The sequence below is a fragment of the Carlito syrichta genome, unplaced genomic scaffold (genome assembly GCF_000164805.1).
Source record: "Carlito syrichta isolate Samal-C Ts95f unplaced genomic scaffold, Tarsius_syrichta-2.0.1 Scaffold304465, whole genome shotgun sequence".
NCBI classification, from domain to species: Eukaryota; Metazoa; Chordata; class Mammalia; order Primates; family Tarsiidae; genus Carlito; species Carlito syrichta.
In genome coordinates, this window is record NW_007248561.1 from 405,450 (window position 1) to 431,687 (window position 26,238).

At 42.7% G+C, this 26,238-nt stretch overlaps 1 protein-coding gene across 3 annotated transcripts in view; it reads left to right on the top strand.

Moving 5' to 3' along the window:
• Nucleotides 1–26,238, top strand: part of THRAP3 (thyroid hormone receptor associated protein 3) — a 73,586-nt gene that overhangs the window by 39,684 nt on the left and 7,664 nt on the right. For all 3 annotated transcript variants that reach the window (XM_021713327.1, XM_021713328.1, XM_008059973.1), the window contains 6 exons: nucleotides 11,440–11,607; nucleotides 16,978–17,883; nucleotides 19,705–20,418; nucleotides 21,195–21,367; nucleotides 22,717–22,828; nucleotides 24,403–24,487. In XM_021713327.1, the coding sequence (XP_021569002.1) occupies nucleotides 11,471–11,607; nucleotides 16,978–17,883; nucleotides 19,705–20,418; nucleotides 21,195–21,367; nucleotides 22,717–22,828; nucleotides 24,403–24,487 (2,127 nt within the window). In that variant the 5' untranslated portion in view covers nucleotides 11,440–11,470. The remainder of the gene's footprint in view (nucleotides 1–11,439; nucleotides 11,608–16,977; nucleotides 17,884–19,704; nucleotides 20,419–21,194; nucleotides 21,368–22,716; nucleotides 22,829–24,402; nucleotides 24,488–26,238) is intronic.

Sequence of the window (26,238 nt, forward strand, 5' to 3'; positions counted from 1 at the left end):
GGGATTACAGGCTGAGCCACCGAGCCTGGCTGATTTTTTTATTTTTTAAAGGGGAAGTATGGGAAAGGAGTTACAAGAGTGACTGTTATCCACCCATAGTTGTTAGGATTTTGACTAAGAATGCAGCCTGGCTGCAGAACGTTGATATTTTTTGAAGCTGGATGATGGGTACACGTGGGTTCCTTATACTGTTCTTTCTACTTTTGTGTATGTTTCTTCCAATACTTCTATAATAATAAATGTTTTTAAAAATAAAGTCTGGCTTGGCTCTGTGGCTCAGCCTTGAGCACTTTGGGAGGTCAAGGCGACCTGAGCCCGTGGGTTCGAGACCCACCCAGACAACTTGACGAGACCTCATCTCTACAATAATCTACAATAATCTACAATAAATCAAAAAAATTAGCCAGGTGTGGTAGCGCACGCCTGTAGTTCCAGCTACTTGGTAGGCTGAGATGGAAGGATCACCAGAGTTCAGCAGGTCGAGACTGCGGTTGCTGGGAGTGTGCCACTGCACTGCAGTCTGGGCGACAGTGAGACTCCAACTCAAAAAAAATTAAAAAATAAAACAACTTAGCTGGACATGGTGGTGCACCTGTATGTAGTCCTAGCTCCTTGGGAGGCTGAGCTGGGAAGATTGCTTGAACCCAGAAGTTCGAGGATATAGTAAACTATGATTGTACCTCTCCACACCAGCCTTGGCAGCAGAGTGGGATCCCGTCTCTTTTTTTCTTTAATTTTAGAGTTGTAGGTTACATGTAAGGATTTGTTACATAAGTAAATTGAGTACAGATGAGGTTTGGGCTTTTAGTGAGCCCTTTTTCCCCTGGTAGTGGACATGGTACACAATAGGTGGTTGTGTACCCTTTATCCCCCCTCCCTCCGCCCACTACTACTGCCCAGTGCCAGTTCCCACCTTTGTGCTCAGATGCCCAGTGTTTAGGATCTGCTTAACAGTGAGACCATGTGGTGTTCAGTTTTTTGTTTATTATAGATCACTTAGAGTGATGAGACCCCCATCAAAAAAATAAAATAAAAAATAGAAGAAGAAACAACATTAACTCGTGGAATGTTACTTTTTTTTTTTTTTTTAAGAATAATAGGGGGAAAATCCCTGGCTAAAGATAGACAAAGTAAGAAGCAGGTGTCCCATCCTGTCTGCCCCATCATGTATCCTTCTCCTCTTTTGCTCCCTTCCTTGTGCTCTGCAGAGGTCACCACTGTTATCAGCTCGCTGCATGTTCTGTGTTAAAAGCTTGTTGCATGTTCTTATATGGTTATGTCCTGTATATACATCTGTACCTACAGATTTTTTTTTTTTTTTTGAGTTGGAGTCTCACTCTGTTGCCCAGACTGGAGTGCAGTGGCACGCTCCCGGCCACCGCAGCCTCAACCTGCTGGGCTCCGGTGATCCTTCCGCCTCAGCCTTCCAAGTAGCTGGAACTACAGGCGTGTGCTACCACACCCGGCTAATTTTTAATTTATTGTAGAGATGAGGTCTCGCCAAGTTGCCCGGGAGGGTCTCAAACCTGCGGGCTCAGGCAATCCACTTGCCTCGGCCTCCCAAAGTGCTGGGATTACCTACAGGCTGAGCCACCAAGCCCAGCCTGTTGTTTGTTTTTATGTTAAAGTCTCACTGTGTTGCCCAGACTGGTGTGGCCTCAACCTCCTGGGTTCAGGTGATCCTTCTGCCACAACCTCCTGAGTACCTGGGACTATATGGATACACTCCCATGCCAAGATAATTTTTGATTTTTTTGCAGAGACGAGGTTTCCCTATGTTGTCCAGGCTGGTCTCGAGCTCCTGGGCACAAGCAGTCTTCAGGCCTTGGTCTCTCAAAGTGCTGGGATTATAAGTATAAGCCAGTGTACCTGACCTGATTTTTTCTTTTCTTTTTTGAACTAGAGTCTCACTCTTGTTGCCCAGGCTGGAGTGCAGTGGCATGCTCATGGCCACTGTAGCCTTGACCTACTGGGATGGGCATAGGGAATCCTTCCACCTCATCCTTCCAAGTAGCTGGAACTACAGACGATTTTGTATTGTTATTTAATTTAATTTTATTTTTTTGAGTTGGAGTCTTACTCTGTCACCCAGACTGGAGTGCAGTGGCTGCTCCCGGCCACTGCAGCCTCGCCTGCTGGGCTCCGGCGATCCTTCCGCCTCAGCCTTCTGAGTAGCCGGAATTACAGGCACGTGCTACCATGCCCGGCTGATTTTTTTATTTATTGTAGAGATGAGGTCTCGCTGCCCAGGCGGGTCTCGAACCCGCGGGCTTAGGCAGTCCACTCACCTCAGCCTCTCAAAAGCGCGGGATTACAGGCTGAGCCACTGAGCCCGGCTACGATTTTGTATTTTTAAAGCAAGTTCTGGCTGGGCTCGATGACTCAGCCTGTAATCCCAACACTTTGGGAGGCTGAGGCGAGTGGATTGCCTGAGCCCGGGAGTTCGAGACCAGCCCGGACAACTTGGTGAGACCTTATCTCTACAATTAAAAAAAAATTAGCTGGATGTGGTAGCATGCACCTGAAGTTCCAGCTACTTGGAAGGCTGAGGAGGAAGGATCGTTGGATCCCTGCAGGTTGATGCTGGAGTGCCCATGAGTATGCCACTGCACTCCAGCCTGGGCGACAGAATGAGACCCCAACGCACAAAAAATAGCCAGTTCTGCTAACTTCCACAGAATTCAGTGTTTAAAGTTTAAGAATTTCTTTTTATTTTCTTTTTATTATAAAGATGTGGGGTACAATTCAGGGTTAGGTATACAAACGTTGATTATACAAGTACCCTTGTTGATGAGGTATGCCCCTCCCTCCCCTAGCAGGCGGAGACCCAAATTCAAAACACAATCCCATTCACAATAGCCACACAAAAGATGAAATACCTCGGCATTTTCTTAACCAGAGAAATGATAAGACCTTTACAATGAGAACTACAAAATGCTGCACAAAGAAATCCAAGAAGACACAAATGGAAAAATATTCCATGCTCATGGATAGGAAGAATCAATATTGTTAAAATGTCCATCCTAGTTGGGCTCAGTGGCTCAGCCTGTAATCCCGTGCCTTTGGGAGGCTGAGGTGAGTGGACTGCCTGAGCCCGTGGGTTCGAGACCTGCCTGGGCAGGCGAGACCTCATCTCTACAATTAAAAAAAAAAAAAAAAAAAAAGCTGGGCACGGTAGCGCGCGCCTGTAATTCCGGCTACTCGGAAGGCTGAAGCGGTAGGATCGCCGGAGCACGGCAGGTCAAGGCTGCGGTGGCCGGGAGCGACCACTGCACTCTAGTCTGGGCGACAGAGTGAGACTCCAACTCAAAAAAAAAAAATGTCCATCCTGCCAAAGGCAATCTGCAGATTCAACACACTACCCATTAAGTTACCAATATCATTCTTCTCAGACCTGGAAATGACAATACAGAAATTCATATGGAAACATAAAGGACCACAAATAGCCAAAACAATCCTTAGTAAAAGAAACAAAGCAGGAGGTATCACACTTTCAGTCTTCACACTTTACTATAAGGCTACAGTAATCAAAACAGCCTGGTATTGGTACAAGAGTGGGCACATAGATCAATGGAACAGGATAGAGGTTCCGGAAGCAAAGCCTCAATTTCTCAACCAATTCTTCTTTGACAAAGCCTCGAACAACAACCACTGGGGAGAGGAGAACCTATTCAGTAAATGGTGCTGGGAAAACTGACTGACCACATGCAGAAGATTGAAACAGGACCCCTACTTATCACCATACACAAAAATTAACTCTAAATGGATCAAAGACCTAAACGTAAAACCTCAAACTATGAGAATCTCAGAAAACGCAGGAGACACCCTTATGGAAATTGGAACTGGCAACCAATTCCTATTCAGAACCTTAAAGGCCAATACCTGAAGAAATAAGACAGGTGGACATCATCAAACTAACGAGCTTCTACAAAGCAAATGAAACTATCAAGAGAGCAGAGAGATAGCCCACAGAATGAAAAAAATACTTGCTATTTGTATATCTGACAAAGTTTAGGAATTTCAGTACCAAATTCCAGGATAATTTTGCTTTTATAACATAGATAAACTTTTATTATATCTTTAAGTTAGTTAAGCAGTAAAATAATTATTCTCCCCAAAGGGGACCACCCCCCCCTTTTAGGAAGGTACCCAGTGCACATGTAGGTATTTTCTAAGACCTTAGAATTGAAGTTAGTATTATATTTACTGATTTGTCTTAATAACTTAAGAGAGTCACTTGACAGTATATGTCAGGGGTCTCTGATTTGATTTCTATAGGAATAGGGTGGAATGTGAAATTTTGGTCAAGTTACTCTAGAGATACCGCAACTGCTCTTTATTCTGTTTGCCTCTTTTACTTGGGAAAGGACAAGTTCCAGAGAAAAGAATACAATAGTAAACATGTCTGATATTTCACCTGAGTTCTGCTTTCCTATGCTAACTGTCCAGAGGCATACAAGGCACAAATCAGGTCCACTGCTTTTATGCTTTGTTAATTTCTTTCTTTCGTTGTTGTTTTTGTCATTGTTGTCTCACTTTATTGCCCAGGCTGGTGGGCAGTGGCACGCTTATGGCCACCATATCCTTGACCTGATGGGTTTAGGTGATCCTTCTGCCTCAGGTTTCCAGACAGCTGGAACTACAGCTATGGGCCACCATGCTCGGCAAATTTTTTGCTTTACTGTAGCAACAAGGTCTCGCCAAGTTACCTAGGCTGATCTTGGGCTCAGGCAGTCCTCACACTTTTGCTTCCCCACGTGCTAGGATTATAGACGTGAGCCACCGTGCCCGACCATATTTTGGATCTGTCTTTCTATATCTAAGTTATTTTAGGGCTTTTTCACCAAGAAATTTCTACTTCTTGCCTTTAGCGACTGTTGAAAGTGTGACTGTCTTGATGGGACTTGGTGGCAGTGTTTTATTCTAACCTGGCACTAATAAGTGGAGTGTGAGTGCCTCCTAAACACTGAGGCCAAGCCAGGCATAGTAGCTCATGTCGGTAATCTCAGCACTCTGGGAAGTGGAGGTGAGAGGATTGCCTTGAGCCCATGGGTTCAAGACTAGCCTAGGCAATTTGGTGAGACCTCCTCTCTACAATAAATAAAAAAGTTAGCCAGATGTAGTGGTGCATGCCTGTAGTTCCAGCTACTTGGAAGACTGAGGCAGAAGGATTGCCTGAACCCAGCAGTTTGAGACTGGAGTGGCTGTGAGCATGTTGCTGCAATCCAGCCTGCGCGACAGTGAGACTCCAACTCAAAAAAAAAAGAGGTCAGTTTGGTCTTCATTGCCTTTGAATAAGTTGTAGAATGGATGAGAATGATCTGTTTCTAGTTTAGCAGAGCTGTGGTACAGACTTAATTTTATTTCTGGACTGTATTATTAGTTTTTGCTGAACTGATTTTTTTTTTTAATTCTGTTTATGTGGTGAAGAGAATGGAGAATGAAGAAGAAATGTGAAAGCGTGTTCATTTATTTAGCAAATACAAAGTTACCACTCCATGGCTAAACACTGTGCAAAGCACTGGAGATAAAACGGAGAGTAAATCAGATGTGGACCCTCACTGGTTCATTTTGTAGTCTCTGGGGTTTGGTATCCTCAATTTTTAAACTTGTTTAGTTAATATACTTACGTTACTTAATAGTCATCAAATATAGTGGTATCTAATCTGGAAAAGTGTTCTATCTTCTCAGCAGAGTAAAGACTCAGGACTGAAACCTGGATGAGGGACAGGGGCCTCAGTTCTCAGGAACTTCTCCAGTGTTAAAGGTTATATGCTAAAGAGCCATAATTAGGGAGGACTAATTCTGGGACCTAATTTAAAGGCAAATATTAAGAAATAATATGTATCAGTAGAATAAAGTACCAAAAACACACTATTGTCTCAATAGACACATCCTAGTGAAATAATTTGAAAAACTTCTAATACCTTTTCATCATAAAAGATTCAACAGGCTGAGGCGGTTACTCAAACCTGTAATCCCAGCACTTTGGGAGGCTGAGGTAAGAGGATTGACTGAGCCCAGAGGTTTTGACACCAGCCTGGGCAACCTGGTGAGACATTGTCTCTACAATATATCAAAAACTTAGCTGGGTGTGGTAGCACACACACGCCTGTAGTGCCAGCTACTTGGAAGGCTGAGGTAAAAGGATCACCTGTTTCTTGTTAGTTCTTCTTCCTTGAATTAATATTTGGCCTTTCCATTTTGAGACCTTGGAATAAGAATTGGTCATGAAAACTTCATGATGTTAATAGGCCCTATTGACCCAAGAATATAAAAATAAAGCCAGTTCATTATCTCTCATTGCTGCAGAGAGGCAGCTTGTGCTGTTGATTATCAGAATACTTACTACTTAGTCTTAAATTGGTTATAATGTGGACAATGAAATGAGAGTTACTACCATGAGAAATGCTCTGAGGATGTTCTTTACAGTATGCTAGATCTCAGGAAATTGTATATCCTATGAGATAGACAGTAGTTTTGTATTAATGAGAATGAGAAAAGGAAAAAAGTTGTTTGCTCAGCAAAGTACAGGCATTAATTTACGGTAGTGGAGCCATTCAAACAATCATGTTTACATATCCGGAGATCAGACTGTTCACCATAGGCATTAGTCCCCTGGCCCAACTCAGTTTGCCTGTCCTTCTGTGGGTTCAGAGAGCGTTAAAGGACTCAGTTTAGGCTTTTTTGTTTTTTAGACAGGGTCTCCTATGTTGCCCAGGGTGGACTCGAACTCCTGGGCTCTAACGATCCTCCTGCCTCAGCCTACTGAGTAGTTGGGACAGTAGTGCATGGCACTGGTGGCTTAAAGGACTTAGCTTTTTAAACTGATTTTAGGCCGGGCGCGGTGGCTCAAGCCTGTATTCCCAACACTTTGAGAGGCCGAAGCAAGAGGATTGATTTCCTGAGCCCGCGGGTTCAAGACCAGCCTGGGCAACATGGTGAGCCCTCATCTCTACAGTAAATAAAAAAATAAGCCAGGCATGATAGTGTGTACCTGTAGTTCTGGCTACTTGGAAGGCTGCAGCAGAAGGATCGCCAGAGTCCAGCAGGTTGGCACTGGGTTGGTTGTGTGTGTGCCACTGCATTCCACCAGCCTGGGTGATGGAGTGAGACTCCAACTCAAAAAACAAAAATAAAAAAAAATTTTACATATTGGGAAGGCTTTGAGTCTGTTTTTGTGTTGGGTTATTGTTTGTTTTCGGGTTGTAGTATGTTTGCATTATTTTATTTGTATGACTAGTAAATTCTGTTTACATAAAAGTAATTAGTTAAGACTTTTCTGAGAAAGCCTTTTTGAATATGAACTTTGGATTTATGGACTGAAGGACAGTTGTGTAGTTTATGAGACAATTGTGTAGTTTAGGACAGCTAACCATTTAGGACTGGCAAGGTTGGAATTTTCTGGGTGGCCTATTGGGAGATTCTTTTTGACACTGCTTAGTTCTGGGAACCCTACCCCCCTGTTAGGTAAAACCTCTAAGTAGACTACCCTCAGGGTTCTAAACATGGGGCAAAGCATAGTAAATTCTCTCAAAATGTTTGTTCTGGTGAAGTCAACAGATACCAACCATGTGGAAAGCACAATGCTGGCATAGTCACTATGAACTTGAAGAAACTAACAGTCCAGAGTGAGAAGGTAAAAGGAGTAATTTAAGTCTTCCTTATCGTTAAAAGTTTTTGATTTGGAGAACCTTGGCTTTGCTGCCAACATTATTCCTTTTTCTTGGAGTTGAAAAATAAGATGTGTTTTTAATGGTATAAAAGCAATGAAATTATGTATCTTATAATCAGAATTTTGTTTTAAGTAAAATGCATCTGTTTTTCCAAGGACTGCTGATCTGCCTGGTAATTAGACAAGTAGTTTAGGTGGAGAAGGCTTGGGCATTGTAAAGGATGATGTGTTTGTTTTAGCTGCCCTTTCAGGTGGCTCTGGAGAACAGTTTGAATATAAACCTTTGCTCTAAGTGACAGAACTGTATCTGAAATGGTTTTTTTTTTTTTTTTGAGTTGGAGTTTCACTCCGTCACCCCCACTGGAGTGCAGTGGACCGCAGCCTTGACCCACTGGGCTCCGGCGATCCTTCCGCCTCAGCCTTCTGAGTAGCCAGAATTACAGGCGCGCACTACCACGCCCGGCTGATTTTTTGATTTATTGTAGAGATGAGGTCTCGCCAAGTTGCCCAGGCAGGTCTCGAACCCGCGGGCTCAGGCAGTCCACTCACCTCAGCCTCCCAAAGGCGCGGGATTACAGGCTGAGCCACCGAGCCCAGCTCTGAAATGGTTTTAAAAGCCTGTTTCAAATTCTACACGCCTGTTTCAAAGTCTCACTCTGTTACCTAGGCTGGGCCTGAACTCCTGACCTTGAGTGATCCTTCCAAAGTGCTGAGATTATAGGTGTCAGCCACTGTGCCTGGCCTTAGAAGGATTTTCATTTCTGACCCAAGTTAAAATAGAAAGTTGGACTGATTCTGTTACTAGGCAAAGATAGCTATCACTGAACTTGTGACAGGAAAAAAATGCCTACGTTCGGCAAGAATGAATCCAGAGAATCTCAAAATATGCTTTAGACCAACCAGAAAAACAAAATATATTTTTAATATTCTTGCTGTAAGTTGTTTGCTCACACCTTCACTTCCCACCCCCAAATAACTTATCCTCTACCCTGGCTTTGTGTAGTGACACTACTGACAAAAATCGGCTCCAAACTGAGATATCTTTGAGCTTATTAGAACTCAACAACAGTTTGATCTTTTTAGATTTTGGAATCTACAGGATTTAAACTGTACATCTCTGGTATCCTCATCTAGTAGTTTCTTACTCATCACTCTTTGTCTCTAATTTCCTATCAGTTTCTCAGTCCTCATAATCTCTAAGATTATGATTGTTTTCCCTATGCGCTGGAACTATGGCAGCTTTCTGGGTGTCTTTGCCTTTCTACAAGGTATTGAAATTCTAAACTAAAACTTAAATACAATAGTTAGAAACAAATACCACCTTTCAGTTTATCTGTATCTTGCTACCTTTTACCATATCATAAATTCAGTAAGGGTGGACACTTGTGCATTTATTTATTCCACAAGTATGTGAATGCTTTCTGTATGCCAGCACTGCTCTAGAAAGGCAGTATAACATAGTGGTTACTTGTGCCAGTAGTGGTTTGGATTATGGATCTGATTCAGGCAACTCAAAACTGTATGACTTTGGGCAAATTAGTTACATTCTCTGTGCCTCTGTATCCTCATCTGTAAAACAGTATATTACAATATTCTCCTTGAGGATAAAATGAATTAATAAAGGCACTATTTAAGCATTTGGTATTCTGGGTATTGGGTATACAGCAGTAAATAAGAAAGATGAGGTTTCTGCTGGTAAAGAGTTTATGTTCTAGTTGGTTAAAGACAGGATAACAGCTGGATGTGGTATCTTACACCTGCAATCTCAGCACTTTGCAAGGCTGGGGTGGGAGGATTGCTTTAACCCTGGATTTCTTGGCCAGCTCGGGCAACATAGTGAGGCATCTTCTCTACAAAAAAAAAAAAAAAAAAAGAATTAGTTGGGTATGGTCGCATGCTTGTAGTCCCAGCTGCTCGGGATGCTGAGGCAGAAGGATCTCTCCGAAGTCTAGGAGGTTGAGACTGCAGTGAGTCGTGATTGTGCCACTGCACTTCAGCCTGTGTGACAATGAGACCCTGACTCAACAAATAAAGGACACAAAATAACAGGTAAACAGGATAGTTTCAAATACTGGATTTTGTCTTGAAGAAAAAAACAATACCTAGAGAATGACCAGGTGGCTGCTTTCATTTGGGTGGTCATGGCAAACCTCTGAGGAGGTAGCTTTTGAGCTGAGGTTTTCTTTTTTTTTTTTTTTGAGTTGGAGTCTCGCTCTGACACCAAGGCTGGAGTGCAGTGGCACGCTCACAGCCACTGCAGCCTTGCCTGCTGGGCTCAGGCAATCTTTCTGCCTCAGCCTTTCAGGTAATTGGAATCACAGGTATGCGCCACCATGCCCGGATAATTTTTTGATTTATTATAGAGGCGAAGTCTCACCATGTTGCCCAGGCTGGCCTTGAACCTGTGGGCTCAGGCAATCCTTTCACCTCTGCTTTCCAAAGTATTGGGATTACAGGCGTGAGCCACTGCAGCCGGCCAACTGAGATCTTTTTTGTTTGTTTGCTTATTTTTTTGAGTTGGAGTCTCACTCTGTCGCCCAGACTGGAGTGCAGTGGCCGCTCCCGGCCACCGCAGCCTCGCACTGCTGGGCTCCGGCGATCCTTCCGCCTCAAACTTCCAAGTAGCTGGAACTACAGGCGCGCGCTACCACGCCTGGCTGATTTTTTTATTTATTGTAGAGATGAGGTCTCGCTGCCCAGGTGGGTCTCAAACCCGCGGGCTCAGGCAATCCACTCACCTCAGCCTCCCAAAGGCGCGGGATTACAGGCTGAGCCACCGAGCCCGGCTCAAACTGAGATCTTAATAACAAATTCTGAGAGGTAGGAGGAGGGAAGTGTCTGTTTATTATTACTTTACCTACAGAAACTAGAGCAGTATCACTTAAAGGAATCTTTCGATAGGCAGTGAGGTATGGTAGAAAAAGGTTTGGAGTTTTGGCCTCGTGTGTCTCTATCTTTGACAGATTTGTTCCTCTTACTGGGCTTTGATAGACACAGGCTTTAAGCATTTGAAGCTTTGACTGGTGGTAAGACGTCCTAGGTGATACCAGAGTATGAAGGAGAAGTGTACCTTGTAGACTACATGTTAACTTCTCAGGGCAACTTGAAGGCCCTGTTCTTTCCTGGAGTGGGAGAAAAGGAAAAAGATTTTGTTTCCTGGGAAAATGACCCTGAAAGAAAGTTGAGTTTTCTAGTGAGCTGAGACAATGTGAGGGTTCTTCACTTTATAAATTACTTTAGTCCTTTATGGATTAATGTCTTGTATTTTACAGACTACATTCTATTATGATGTTAGAACATTTAAGAATATCCTTTCTTACCCTCCTTTTAAAAAATGTTTAAATTTTTTGTAGAGATAGGGTCTCACTATGTTGCGAGTCTTGTTTCGAGGTCCTGTCCTCAAACAGTCCTCTTGCCTTGACCTCCCTAAGTCTTACTCTCTTTTAACTAGTTCTTTGGAAGTAAACATTAAGAACGTGCCTCATGACTTTGAGGGCCATTCATAGTCCAGGAGTCGAGATACGGTCAGATGTGCAACATATTCTATAACTAAAGTTGCTGAAGGTTTCTTCTCTTTGGACTGGGAAACCTGTCTCATGTCATCTCAGTACTTTTACTAGTAGCTGACTTGGTCGTTTATTGAGAAAAGACTGTAAAATCATAAGTAAATGCTCTAATTCTTGCCAGTCTTTCATAGTGTTACCCAGTAAGTGGTAATTTGCAAAGTGACTTACTCATTTTTTGAATATCTTTTCTCACATTAGGTGTAATTGGAAAGTGACCCTCTCTTCAGAGATGTCAAAAACAAACAAATCCAAGTCTGGATCTCGTTCTTCTCGCTCAAGATCTGCATCAAGATCTCGTTCTCGTTCATTTTCAAAGTCTCGGTCCCGAAGCCGATCTGTCTCTCGGTCAAGGAAGCGCAGGCTGAGGTAAGGAGATGTGAGTTTGTGTATGTTGATAATCATTGCATCAGTCAGCGTGGCTGTTTGAAGATCTTTTGTTAGACTCTTTCTCTGTGAATGTCAGATAGAGTGGGGTCATGGCTTGCATACAGGATTGGGCTATGAGATATTCCAGGTGTCTTCACACTCAAGTCTAAGTCCACTTTGATTGCCTTAGTTCCTTTTCTTCTGTGCTAGCACAAGCTATTTCCCATCCACTTTTATTTTTATTTAAGCTGCTTGCTTCACATCTGTGCAGCTGTTTATTTTTCACTGAAGTATTTTTGAAGGCTTGGACCAAAGTTTATTTGCATTATCAGGAAAGAAAGGATAGCTAAGAGGATTAATAATGTGAGCAACATTGCAAGGAACAGAAACCTTAATTCACTAAATAATTAAACTTTGTTATTTGAGTTGGAGTCTCACTCTGTCACCCATACTGGAGTGCAGTGGCTGCTCCCGGCCACAGCAGCCTCGACCTGCTGGGCTCCGGCAATCCTTCCACCTCAGCCTTCCAAGTAGCTGGAACTACAGGCACGTGCTACCACGCCCGGCTAATTTTTGACTTAACTGTAGAGATGAGGTCTCGCCAAGTTGCCCAGGCGGGTCTCGAACCCACTGGCTCAGGCAATCCACTCACCTCAGCCTCCCAAAGCCCTGGGATTACAGGCTGAGCCACCGAGCCTGGCTCAATAATTAAACTTTTAAAAACTTATCAGGAGTTATTTGTGCATACCTAATGTCAATTACTAACAAGCTGCATCTTTTTAGTAAAGCATACCTTAAAACTATTCAAGAGTCGTTGTAAACATCACTTATTTTACTGTGAGAACACTTCTTTTGAGTTTATTGCCAGTTTAAAAATTTTTTAAATCCAATCAGTTTTCACTCTTTCTAGGTGGATTTTCCTATTTCAATTATGTCTTGGAATAGAATACCAAACCTCCAGTGTGTTTCCTCTTATGGTGTTTTGGGAGCTAGGTTTTTCATTACTTAAAAGTATTTTACACTTTAATCCCAGATTTTGAGACCAGCATAGGCAACATAGTGAGACCTTGTCTCTACAAAAGAAAAAAAATTTAGCCAGGCGTGGTGGTATGAGTCTGTAGTTTCAGCTACTCAGGAGGCTGAGGTGGGAGGATTGCTTGAGCTCCGGAGCTTGAGGCTTCCGTGAGCCATGATTGTGCCACCACACTCTGACCTGGGAGACAGAGTAAGACCCCTGACTCCAAAAAAAAAAAAGTTTTAATTTTCTTTTGTAGGTAGATATGAACCTTTCAGTAGATATAAGTTGCTGTATATCAGTGTAGGAAATATTGGTGTATTTAAAGACTAATAGTGAGCCAGGTGTGGTGGCTCACGCCTGTAATCCCAGCACGTTGGGAGGCCAAGGCAAGAGGATTGCCCGAGTCCAGGGGTTCAAGACCAGTGTGGACAACTTGATGAGACCTCGTCTCTACAGTAAATCAAAAAATTAGCTGGGTGTGGTGGTGCACACCTGTAGTTCCAGCTACTTGGAAGACTGAGGCAAAAGGATCATCTGAGCCCATTAGGTTGAGGGAGGCTATGGTGGCCATGAGTGTGCCACTACACTTCAGCCTGGAATGCAGAATGAGACTCCTGTTCATCAATCAGTCAATCAGTACTAACAAGGGATATTCTGACATTTTTGTCACTTGCATCTCCTGCTGTTTATTTCAGATGAGTATCTAGAATCCTTGTTTTTGATAAATTGATTATGAAATTTAAAATAAACCTCAGGAAAAGTTAGTAAGCTTTACTCTTGATGGTTTCTAGAACCCTACAGTATTTTAACAAGTCTGTTAAACAAATTGTTGGTGGCTTTTTTTTCTTCTAACAAGACAAGTTATTTCTGAAGTGGAATCTGTGCATAAATATTGAAGGGGAAAATCCTGACAAAATATATTTTTAGACTGGGCTCGGTGGCTCAGCCTGTAATCCCAGCACTTTGGGAGGCTGAGGCGAGTAGATTGCCTGAGCCCGTGAATTTGAGACCAGCTCGGGCAACTTGGCGAGACCTCGTCTCTACAGTAAATCAGAAATTAGCCACATGTGTAGCACGTGCCTATAGTTCCAGTTACATGGAAGGCTGAGGCAGAAGGATCGCTGGAGCCCAGCAGGTCGACACTGGGGTGGCCGTGAGCGTGCCACTGCACTCCAGCCTGGGCGACAGAGTGAGACTCCAACTCAAAAAAATTATCTACCTTAGGAAATTGCTGTCAAGACCATAGGGTTGAGCCAGAGACTCTTAGTAACTCAGAGCCTTATACCCAGAGTCTTGATTTAGTTTGTTTGGTTCTGAAAGATACCTTTAAAATTTTTAACCTGGTAAATAGAAATTAAATGGTTCATAACCAAGAGGCTATACAATCAAAAACGAGAGACAAAATTGAATGGAAAAATGTTAACTGACTCTGAAGTATTTATGACAGCTTGACTTTGGGCAGGTTTTGCCTCCCTCTTTTATAAATCATTGCATGGTCATTGACTTGGCCAGTGAGGGATAAACATCTTAGACTATATATGGTAGGGTAGGTCTAGAGCCACTTTGTAGGCTAGCTTACCCCTAGAGGATTGTTATTCTGGAAGAATTTCTCCACTAGAAAATATGCTTTTGTACCTAATTATAGTCTGACTTCTCTGTTTTTTAGAAACAGATAAATTTGCCATTGGATGTTTAGTTTTTATTTCTGGCTTATCTGTTTCATGGTTTTTTCTTTTGTTTTCTCCTCCTACAAGGAAAGTATCTATCCAGAGAGTTTGAGAAACTATGCCTTTAAATTAACTAACTGCTGAGTTCTACAGAATTGGAGAACATTGATTATTTTCTTGTATTTCACAGACTGTATCCTTTTAAGTGACTTCTGTTAAATAACTTCATTTGCAATCTGCAGAGACTCATGTTCCTGCATCTGTGCAATGGCTGCGGGTTTTGGATGCATTATGCCCCAGGGCCCTCACTAGTAATTGGTAACAGAAGCAGCAGTAGCCTGTGAGGATGGGAGCAGGAATTAAACACTTAGCTGGTGGTCGATCACCTCACCTCCCTCAAGCATAGCCCTTTAATTGGGTCATATTCAGTTTCACAATCTGCATCTGCCTCTCCTTTTCTTATATTGTTACTATTTTCAAATCAAAAGTATGGAAGGTAAGTTTTTTTTAAATTGTACTTAAATAGCAACCACTAACAACCAGGAGCAAGACATCTTTGCCAGTTGCTATTATTCATGGGGTAGATTTTTTTTTAAATCTGAGTACAGTGGTAATAAATACTGGAAAACCAATCCCACTTTATCTTCTTTAGATTAAATTGAATGTACGTTTCTTAAAATTACTGTTTTGTTTAGTTGTTAAGTCTTGGAAAAAGCTGGCACATTTTGTTATTTAAAAAAAACAAAAATGCATCTGTTGCAGTCATGTGTGATATGAGAAGGCCTTTTGATTAACTGGAGTTTTAGTCTATATGTAAATAAATTATTTTCTTGAGTTTTCTAGTACATTTTACATACTCCTAGTTAAGTGGTAATAGTGGTTAATGTTGATAGTCTGTATCATAGTATACAGGCCAAGTGCTATCCAAGAGCTTCAGTAGAGTTTTACACTAACGAATACAGTTTTTGGCTTTTTTTTTTGAGTTAGAGTCTCACTCTGTCACCCAGACTGGAGTGCAGTGGCCGCTCCTGGCCACCGCAGCCTTGACCTGCTGGGCTCCGGCTATCCTTCCGCCTCAGCCTTCCAAGTAGCTGGAATTACAGGTGCGCGCTACCAGGCCCAGCTCATTTTTTGATTTATTGTAGAGATGAGGTCTTGTCAAGTTGCCCAGGCAGGTCTCGAACCCGCGGGCTCAGGCAATCCACTCCTCAGCCGCCCAAAGGTGGGGGATTACAGGCTGAGCCACCAAGCCCGGCTGTTTTTGGCTTTTTGATGGAAACAGAGCTTCCTCCTGTCATCGACAAGCTTGGTATTCATGAATATAACATAAGTTTTTATAAAGTTTAGTTACTTTGAATCCCTATGGTTCTGGAAGTGTACCTTGCTACATCAGAGATCTATATTGTTAAATGAAGAAGAACACAAACTAGACTTAAGGTTGACTTGAAAGATGTACAAACACGGGGAGACACCCCTTATCGACAAGGGTGCCTGAACAAAGCATGTTTGTATACCTAACCCTAAACTGTACCCCACAATATCAAAATAAAAAATATTGATAAAAAAAAAAGATGTACAGACAAAGGTGGTACTGTTTTGTTGTTATTCTTTGCTAACTTCATGTGTACTTGGGTGCCTTATGGTTGGATGGTGCCCTCTTGTGGCACTAGGTAAGACCATGTAGCTCTGCCACAGAAATTTGACCTTATAAATAGCGAGGCCATTTCCAGGTCCCTGGTAAAAAAAGAAAAACAAAAAACAAAAAACAGTATTTGTATGCTTGCTTATCAGGTTTTATTAAGTTATTTTAAGCTTTGAACAGATGCATTCTCCATGTGCTTTTTGGTGTAGACCTGTTGTAACTCTGCTTTTACAATCCCAGGTCTTGGTGGGATCTAAGAAATTCACTCTGCACAAGGGAGATAGAAGTGACCAGGATGAGGAGTGGATTGTTATTACAGTCTAAGGGCTAGAGAACCTGTCTAGCTTCCAGTTCTTGCCCACTTCCAATGACCTGGGAACCTACAAGACTCTAGACAATTATTATGCTCTATTAAATTGGTCTTTCCTAGCCGGGCTTGGTGGCTCAGCCTGTAATCCTGCGCCTTTGGGAGGCTGAGATGAGTAGATTGCCTGAGCCCACGGGTTTGAGACCTGCCTGGGCAACTTGGCAAGACCTCATCTCTACAATAAATAAAAAAATTAGCCGGGTGTGGTAGCACGCGCCTGTAGTTCCAGCTACTCGAAAGGCTGAGGCAGAAGGATTGCCGGAGCCCAGCAGGCAAGGCTGCGGTGGCCGGGAGCGGCCACTGCACTCCAGTCTGAGCGACAGTGAGACTCCAACTCAAAAAAAAAAAAAAAAAATTGGTCTTTCTTTAGTTTACTGCATTAAGACAATTTTCATATTTCTCAATCACTGTAGAAATAACATCTCCATTTCAAGTGCACCACAACATTAATGAAGTAATCTGTTTCGTCATTTGTTAAAATGGTTTTTATTCATGTTTTTATACTTACTATGGGCTGTAAGCAATGGGATTAAATATTTAAGTTTGTGCCTTTGCTTTGAAAACAAAATTGAAAATGAACGATACATAAAAGCAGGGATTTCAGAATAGGTTTTTATTGAATAAAAATGCTTATGTCAAAAATAAAAATATTTCTGTCTTTTCCCCTCCTTTTCAGTTCTAGGTCTCGTTCCAGATCGTATTCTCCAGCTCATAACAGAGAAAGAAATCACCCAAGAGTGTATCAGAATCGGGATTTCCGAGGTCACAACAGAGGCTATAGAAGGCCCTATTATTTCCGTGGGCGCAACAGAGGCTTTTATCCATGGGGCCAGTATAACCGAGGAGGCTATGGAAACTACCGTTCAAATTGGCAGAATTACCGGCAAGCATACAGTCCTCGTCGGGGCCGTTCGAGATCCCGGTCTCCAAAGAGAAGGTCCCCTTCACCAAGGTCCAGAAGCCATTCTAGAAACTCCGATAAGTCATCTTCTGACAGGTCAAGGCGCTCCTCATCCTCTCGTTCTTCCTCCAACCATAGCCGAGTCGAGTCTTCTAAGCGCAAGTCTGCAAAGGAGAAAAAGTCCTCTTCTAAGGATAGCCGGCCATCACAGGCTGCTGGTGATAACCAGGGAGATGAGGCCAAGGAGCAGACCTTCTCTGGAGGCACTTCTCAAGATACAAAAGCATCTGAGAGCTCGAAGCCATGGCCAGATGCCAGCACCTACAGCACTGGTTCTGCATCACGGTCCTCGGCAGTTTCTGAGCTGAGTCCTCGGGAGCGAAGCCCAGCTCTCAAAAGCCCTCTCCAGTCTGTGGTGGTTAGGCGGCGGTCACCCCGTCCTAGCCCTGTGCCAAAACCTAGTCCTCCGCTTTCCAGCACATCCCAGATGGGCTCAACTCTGCCAAGTGGTGCTGGGTATCAGTCTGGGACACACCAAGGTCAGTTCGACCATGGTTCCGGGTCCTTGAGTCCATCCAAAAAGAGCCCTGTGGGTAAAAGTCCACCAGCCACTGGCTCCACGTATGGCTCATCTCAGAAGGAAGAGAGTTCTGCTCCAGGAGGAGCAGCCTATACAAAGAGGCAAGTATCTCGTTTCCCTGCCTGGTTGTGTTTTTATCTCATGAGCTGGCAGCTTAATTGTAATGTGATCTAAGTTAGGACTCTGATTAATGGTAATAAGGTAATCCCCATTTCCTAAACTTTTCATTAGTAAACGTTAAAAGCATTACCTAAGGAAACCTTCGGCTTAACTCTAGCTTTCCTACCTTCCTGAATTTGTATTGCAGCATAAAGTTTCTTTAGACTACTCTGCAGTGATGTTTTCATTTAAAATTTGCCTTGGATTCTACCAATGTAAGCCAGAGAACAGTAGAGATTTGTGGGTCAGCTATCAAAAAATATGGTCTTTGCCAAAATGAATGGCCATTGGAGATGTTAGACCCTCTAGGACCCACCATCTACTGTGTTTGATCTGCATCAGCCTGTCATGGTGAAGAGCTGCACCCTCACACCTTCCAGTTGAGGAAACTGGGCAGAATGGGCAAGTCCAAGACTTAGTCCAGGAAGTCCTTGTTTTAAAACCACAAGGTGGGTGTATGTCCCAGTAGGAGCCACCCAGGCTGCCTGTTAGGAGAGGACATGACAGTGCTTCCGTCTTTCTACCCTGGGGGACACGGTGAGTTGGAACATAAATCTTTGTTTGTGTGGTTGGATGGATTGGGATGGCAGAGAGGTTATAGGGAAGTTGCATTGGGACCAGGTGTGATCATCAGGGACTGACCTGGCAAATGGTTTCCCTTTTTAATTATTTTCTCTTATTAGCATGTTCCTTGATTCTCTTTTGCCATGTTAATGCAACTCTGACTTGATGAGGCTTTTCTTCATTAGTAGTGCACATTAGATATTCTGAATCTGTACTTACCTGCCTTCAGTAAGGTGTGGTAAAGTGTGAGTTTTGGGACTGGATATCGTGACTCACATCTGTGATCCCAATGCTTTGGGAAGCTGAGGCAGGAGCACTACTTGTGGCCAAAAGTTCAAGATCAGCTTGGGCAACATAGCAAGGCCCCATTTCTGCCAAAAACTTTTAAAAATTAGCTGTGCATGGTGGTGCGTATCTATAGTCCCAGCTACTTGGGATGCTGAGGCAGGAAAATTGCTTGGATCCAGGAGTTTGAGACTGCTGATAGTTTATGATCACCACTGTGCTCCTGCCTAGATGAAGAGCAAGAGAGACCCTGTCTCTAAAAGAACAAAGAAGTAAAGAATAAGTTTTGTTTCATGCCAGGACGATTGCGTCTCCTTGGAAGACTTGAGCATGAGCTCTACTTCTCCGTAGGAAAGAGAATGATTTTTGTCACTACCACCCTCTCCCCATTAACATGTGTTTTGTTTTATTTGTGTTCACAGTCTATTTCATATTTAGATCTTCTAGGTGGCTTGAAGCAAATTTGAAGTCTCTTTTGAGACTTGAATTTCCAAATGTGAGTTGTATAAAAAGCAAAACAATCCAAGGTTGACCATTCTGTGTTAACTCTGCTGAAAGCAGATTTTAAGTGACTGAGTGATGGTTGGGTAAGACCTTAGTTTTTGTTTTTTGGTTTTTTTTTCCTAGGCCACATTACAGGTAAGTAAGTTTTTGTTATTTAGTATGATAAAAATAACTTTTGCTGTTCTTTTTTTGGTTCCTTTTGTAAGGCACAACTCCATGGATCATATATTTTTCTTTTAAATGCCAAGTTCGTAGTGAACGTTTCAGCAATTGTTAGAAGTCTTGTGGTAATAATGGAATCCACAAGACATGTTTGTTCAGAGAATCAAAAATCAAAGACTATACAGTGCTATTTTAGAGCAGTAGCTTAAGAAGCCTCTTGTATGTCTCTCTTGTGTTTTTATAACTAGGTATTTAGAAGAGCAGAAGACAGAGAATGGAAAAGATAAGGAACAGAAACAAACAAATTCTGATAAAGAGAAAATGAAAGAGAAAGGGAGCTTCTCTGACACGGGCTTGAGTGATGCAAAAATGAAATCTGATCCATTTGCTCCCAAAACTGATTCTGAGAAGCCTTTTCGGGGCAGTCAGTCACCCAAAAGGTATAAGCTCCGAGATGACTTTGAGAAGAAGATGTCTGACTTCCACAAGGAGGAGATGGATGATCAAGATAAGGACAAAGCTAAGGGGAGGAAGGAATCTGAGTTTGATGATGAACCCAAATTTATGTCTAAAGTCATAGCAGGTGCAAACAAAAACCAGGAGGAGGAGAAGTCAGGCAAATGGGAGGGCCTGGTATATGCACCACCAGGGAAGGAAAAGCAGAGAAAAACAGAGGAGCTGGAGGAGGAGTCTTTCGCAGAGAGATCCAAAAAGGAGGATCGGGGAGGGAGCAAGAGAACCGAAAGTGGGCACAGGGGGTTTGTGCCTGAAAAGAATTTCCGAGTGACTGCTTACAAAGCAGTCCAGGAGAAAAGCTCATCGCCTCCCCCAAGAAAGACTTCTGAGAGCCGGGACAAGCTGGGAGCCAAAGGAGACTTTTCCACAGGGAAGTCTTCCTTTTCCATTACTCGAGAGGCCCAGGTCAATGTCCGGATGGACTCTTTTGATGAGGACCTTGCACGGTGAGATGTACTCCTTCTTGATCCTCAGGGATTTAATGGCCTAAGTGGTGTCTCCTAGTCCTTCTCCCTGAGGTCATTCTCCTGTATTTCCCCCTACTAAATTTCAGTGCTGATACTCTCATGTCTGCCTCTTCAGTGGAGAGTGTGTCACTGAGTGGTACAGGGAGGAGGGACAACATTCCTTAGTGAAGTATGTTTTTAGTCCTTAGTGACTGGTTCTCCTGGTTACTGGGTCCCCTGTGCTTCTCTCTCAGTCAGTCTTCATCATCTACCCACTGCCTCCAACCCCGTGTCTTGTGTTTAAGATGTCTTTTGCCTGTGAGGCCACCTACAATCCATTTCTTCATTTTTAGCTGGGTCACCAAAGTCTGTATTACAAGCCTCTACCATCAGATAACATAGTAGCAGCTTTAGAGTTGAAGACAGCAGATACCTTCCCCCTTCCAACTTTAGGAAAGAGTGGTGAGACCCATGCTGTTTTTACTTGGTGCTAATAACCCAGTCAGTTGGAAATCTGCTTGAGCAGAAAAAGTCCCTGAGGTTTAACACTTTACCCCACTTGAAGTTTCCCAGTGAAGAAAGAGTAGAGGGAGATCTTGGATACCTTTTTCCATAGTTATGGTGCATTGAGGTTACTTTGAACTTTGGTAGGGAGAGATAAAAGGAGCTTTGTGGATTTAAAACTCTTTAGGAAAAAAAAAGTATTGTGCTTTCATGATTTAAATGTTCTTTCTATATATCTTGTTACATTGGGCCTCTCTGTATTTCTTTTTCAGACCCAGTGGCTTATTGGCTCAGGAACGCAAGCTTTGTCGGGATCTAGTCCATAGCAACAAAAAGGAACAGGAATTTCGTTCCATTTTTCAGCATATTCAGTCAGCTCAGTCTCAGCGTAGCCCCTCAGAACTGTTTGCCCAGCATATTGTGACCATTGTTCACCATGTTAAAGGTAAGTCCAGACCCCAACCTGCTTCAGACTCCCTCTCCACACTTTTATAAGTAGAATGATGAGTGGGTGAATAGGTGTATAAGGGAGACTTTGGGGCCCCTTTATCTCATCTAAGGGTCTTTGAAGCTAGGGGTGGGCTTGAAGAAAATTCACAGAGATGTTCCCGTGTTTTAATTATAGAGCTGAACGAGGCCAGGCACCATGGCTCAAGCCTGTAATCCCAGTACTTTGGGAGGCCATGGTGAGAGGATTTCCTGAGCCTAGGGGTTCGAGACCCTCTTGGGCAACTTGGTGAGACCTCATCTCTACAATAAATCAAAAAATTAGCTGGGCATGGTACCATGCACCTGTAGTTCCAGCTACTTGGAGGGCTGAGGCAGAGGGATCGTTTGAGCCCAGCAGGTCGAGGCTGTGGTGGCGGCCATGAGTGTGCCATTGACTCCAGCATGGGTAACAGAGTGAGACTCCAACTCAGAAAAAAAAAATTATAGAACTGAACATTTTGAAATGCTATTAATTGTGATCATGGGAGTAAGTAAAATCCTTCACTTGGAGGTTTAGAATGGTTGAAAACTAGCCGGGCTCCGTGGCTCAGCCTGTAATCCCTTGCCTTTGGGAGGCTGAGGTGAGTGGACTTCCTGAGCCCGCGGGTTCGAGACCCACCTGGGCAACTTGACGAGACCTCATCTCTACAATAAAATCAAAAAAATGAGCTGGGTGTGGTAGCACGTGCCTGTAGTTCCAGCTACTTGGAAGGCTGAGGCGGAAGGATCGCTGGAGCCCCAGCAGGTCAAGGCTGCGGTGGCCGGGATCGGCCACTGCTCTCCAGTCTGGGTGACAGAGTAAGACTCCAACTCAAAAAAAAAAAGAAAACTTAGGAGCCATTATGAAAATGCCTTATTCAGCACCTGTTTTCCTTTCTAGTGGTTACCTGCAGACCTTGTGGTATGAATTTCTTCTCTTGAATTATTCTGTCATCCCCTATGCAAATGGAAGTGGGCAGGTTGGGGAATGGCCAAGAGAAGTAATGCAGAATCTGGGTTGGGCCAGCTACAGGTTCCATCTAAACTTAAACTTAAGCAAGCTTTGGTGCTGTGTCTTAAAGGAAAAGTAAGCTCCAGGTTTTCTTGTCATTGTATCCATGTCCTGCGACAAGGGAGCTAAAGTGGAAATTAAGTGCCTGACATTGGTTTGTGTTTGAACCAGCCACTTTTCCTTCTTCTTTTCAGCGTGTTTGTTGTATGAATCTGACTATTTTAGTCACATCTCTGTGGCTGCAGGATCATGCAAAAGAGTTGACCATTGTGTCTGCCTTTGGTAGCATAACGTGTTTCTTTGACTCCCAACAGAGCATCACTTTGGGTCTTCAGGAATGACATTGCATGAGCGCTTTACTAAATACCTAAAGAGAGGAACTGAGCAGGAGGCAGCTAAGAACAAGAAAAGCCCAGAAATACACAGGTGAGGACCTCAGCTTTAACAGGAGGTTGTAATAGAAGACTTCTTATCAGATATTAAGCTTGTCTGATTAAATTCTCCTGCTGATGCACCTTTAATGCAAAATTTAGGGTAACATCCTCTAGACTCTAGGATAGTTGCAGGCATTTGTATTTGAGAATGAAAGAGATGTGCTTTGAGGACTATAGTCACTCACTTGGGGCCTGAGAAAAACAGTTCTCTTCGTGTAAATAAATTCCTGTATCTTGGGAGCTGGAAAATGTTAACCTGAGATTCTGCAGGTAGAGTGAACCCTTAGTTTGTTGAAGCAAACCCATGAATTTCATGGTTGTTTGAACTGTCATAGGTAGTTTGATTCTTTTGTAAGAATTTGCCTAGGAGGAGGAGGGGAAAGCTTGAAGGATTATCTCAAAGAGTTTAAAAATCCAGCAGGTAAGCCGGGCTCGGTGGCTCAGCCTGTAATCCCATGCCTTTGGGAGGCTGAGGTGAGTGGATTGCCTGAGCCTGCGGGTTCGAGACCCGCCTGGGCAGCAAGACCTCATCTCTACAATAAATCAAAAAATTAGCTGGGCGTGGTAGCGTGTGCCTGTAGTTCCAGCTACTTGGAAGGCTGAGGTGGAAGGATTGCTTTAGCCCAGCTTGTCGAGGCTGCGGTGGCCGGGAGTGGCCACTGCACTTCAGTCTGGGCGACGAGTGAGACTCCAACTCACAAATATATATATATAGACAAGGGTAACCTTCTTGGTCCCCTCCTGCTCGAAGGCTGAGGTGGAAGGATTGCTTTAGCCCAGCTTGTCGAGGCTGCGGTGGCCGGGAGAGTGCCACTGCACTCCAGTCTGGGTAACAGAGTGAGACTCCAACTCACAAATAAAAAAAAATAAAAATACAGCAGGTTTAAAGAATAACCTGTTTGGTTGTGGGGACTAGAAACAAAGTTGGCTTTAATTTTAATTCATCACTCATGAGCTCTTAAAGCTGTTGGAGTAGGTAGAAGGGACCAAGTTTACACAATAGCCTTGGATTTAGGATCTATTGAGATGTGCCATTCCAGACAGTTCTTTCTTAACCTAGACCTAATCTTAACAGGAATAATGGGCCCATATTTGTAAATCTCAAGGTGAAAACTGCTATTTGAGTTAGTAAGGTATAGATAGGGCTATAAATAATATTATGGGCATAGCTGTAGGTGAGTTGTCTTTCTGCCTATAGCAGGAAGCAGCAAAACTGGGAGAGAACAGAAAACTCCTAACTTCTGTTTGAATAGTTTGGGAATTTGGGATTGTGTATGTGTGACCATGCTTGCAGGTACACCTGCCTATGGAAAAGTGTAAGTATGTAAGTAAATAATATAAGTAATAGATATGGTATAATAATGTATTACTTATAGTATAAGTAATGTATTACTTATATTATTTATAATAAATACATATGTAAGTAAATAATATAAGTAATACATATGGTTTAAACATAATAAAAAGGAATGCCTGTTATGCTGTTAACCCAACTTAGGAGCTAGAATATTGCCAGTATTATATTCACACTGTGGAATGTTATATACTTTTTGTTTCCCATTTCAGGAGGATAGACATTTCCCCCAGTACTTTCAGAAAACATGGTTTGGCTCATGATGAAATGAAAAGTCCCCGGGAACCTGGCTACAAGGTGAACTGTTGCTTTGATCAGTAATTCCAACAAAATGAGTGCGTTGGGCATGAACTTGACAGAAATGTGTGTTTGTTTAAATTACTCTCTACTTAAGTTTGTGTTTTTCTTTTAAGGATGGGCATAATTCTAAAAAAATGAACTACAAAGGGTTAATTTTTATTAAATGTATCAACAACCTTTGTGAAGTGGTTAGAATATGGTAAATGACCCCAAAGTCTATTGAGGTGAGCTTGAGGAAAAAAAGAGAGGAGTTTTGGAACAAGTGCCCATGATGAGAGAAGAAACTTTTTGTGATATTTTTCTGCTTGTAAGTATTATCAAATCAACTGTATACATGCACTATTTCCCACCATGATTTCAAAAAGACATGCATGTCGGAGGAGAGTGAAATATTCATAACTTAACTTAGACTGTTTTAAACAGCTGGTCCGGTTTTTTCCTAACATTGTACCATATCTATCATCTGTCGGTAACTGTTAGTTTAAAGCTAAACATTACTTTGCTAGCTCAGCTATATTTGCAATGATATGCACGTAAACGTTGTTATTAAGAGGTTAAAGCTTATATGCAGTCTTTTACTATGAAATAACTAGTTTGGGTTTTTTAAATCCTAGTATTTATTGATCTTCATTCACATATACAATTGAAATTTAAAATTACAGATGGCTGTTCTAATGCTGCTGAAATCTTTTCCAAAAATAATAATTTTCAAGTTTTCCAAACAAATTTGTGTTACTGGTTGAATGTGATGAAAGGTACTTTTGGGTGATCTCTCTTCTTTCCCACCCACCTTCTCTTTCTTCAAGTACCTGTCAATTTGGCACTAGCCATGTGAAACATACGGTTTTGAAACATTCGAAGAGCTCTCATTCTCCATGCCTCAAAAAGCCAGCTCATTAGAGGTGCTGTCTGCACTGCCCACGGGAGCAGCGACTACATTTGTTTTTTGTCTCTTTTGGTCTTTGGAGGATACACAGGTCCCCTTCCCTCTCTTAGAAACAAATGAAGTTATAAAATAATAAACCTCTATCTCCCATCACTACTACTGTTAATTAAAATTAAACTTCATTTCAGAAAGCTTAATAGTTAATACAAGTAAAGTGTTAATAGAGTGAACTGCTTATTCCTTCCTGCTTTAGGGGAGATTTACTTCCATGAGACACATCCTAGTGTTTGATGTCCCTGAAACTATCTTGCATCTTGGCCCCATGGAGTTTCCCAAGAACTGTTGAAAGCCATTGCAGTGATGGTCTGGGCAGGTGTGCTGTTGCTGCTACTGGATTTATACTGTATCTGCAGCATACCTTGATTGTTAAACTTCCTGGGAAGTTAGCAAAAAAGCTTTTTTGTTTTGTTTTTTTAAAATAAGTTTTAACCTGGTACCACTAATTTTTGGATTCTCCACTATAGTTTTTGATATTCTCTTTCTCTCTTTTTTTTTTCTTGAGTTGGTATCTCATTCTGTCATCCAGAGTGGAGTGCAGTGGCATGCTCATAGCCACCACAGCCTCAACCTGCTTGCTGGGCTCAGGTGATCCTTCCACTTCAGCCTTCCAAGTAGCTGGAACTACGGGCACGCGTCACCACACCCAGCTAATTTTTTGATTTATTGCAGAGATGAGGTCCTGCCAAGTTGCCCAGGCTGGTCTCAAACCCCTGGGCTTCAGGCAGTCCTCTAGCCTTTGCTTCCCAAAGTGCTGGGATTACAGGTGTGAGCCCCTGGGCCCGGCTTTTGGTCTTCTTTCTAG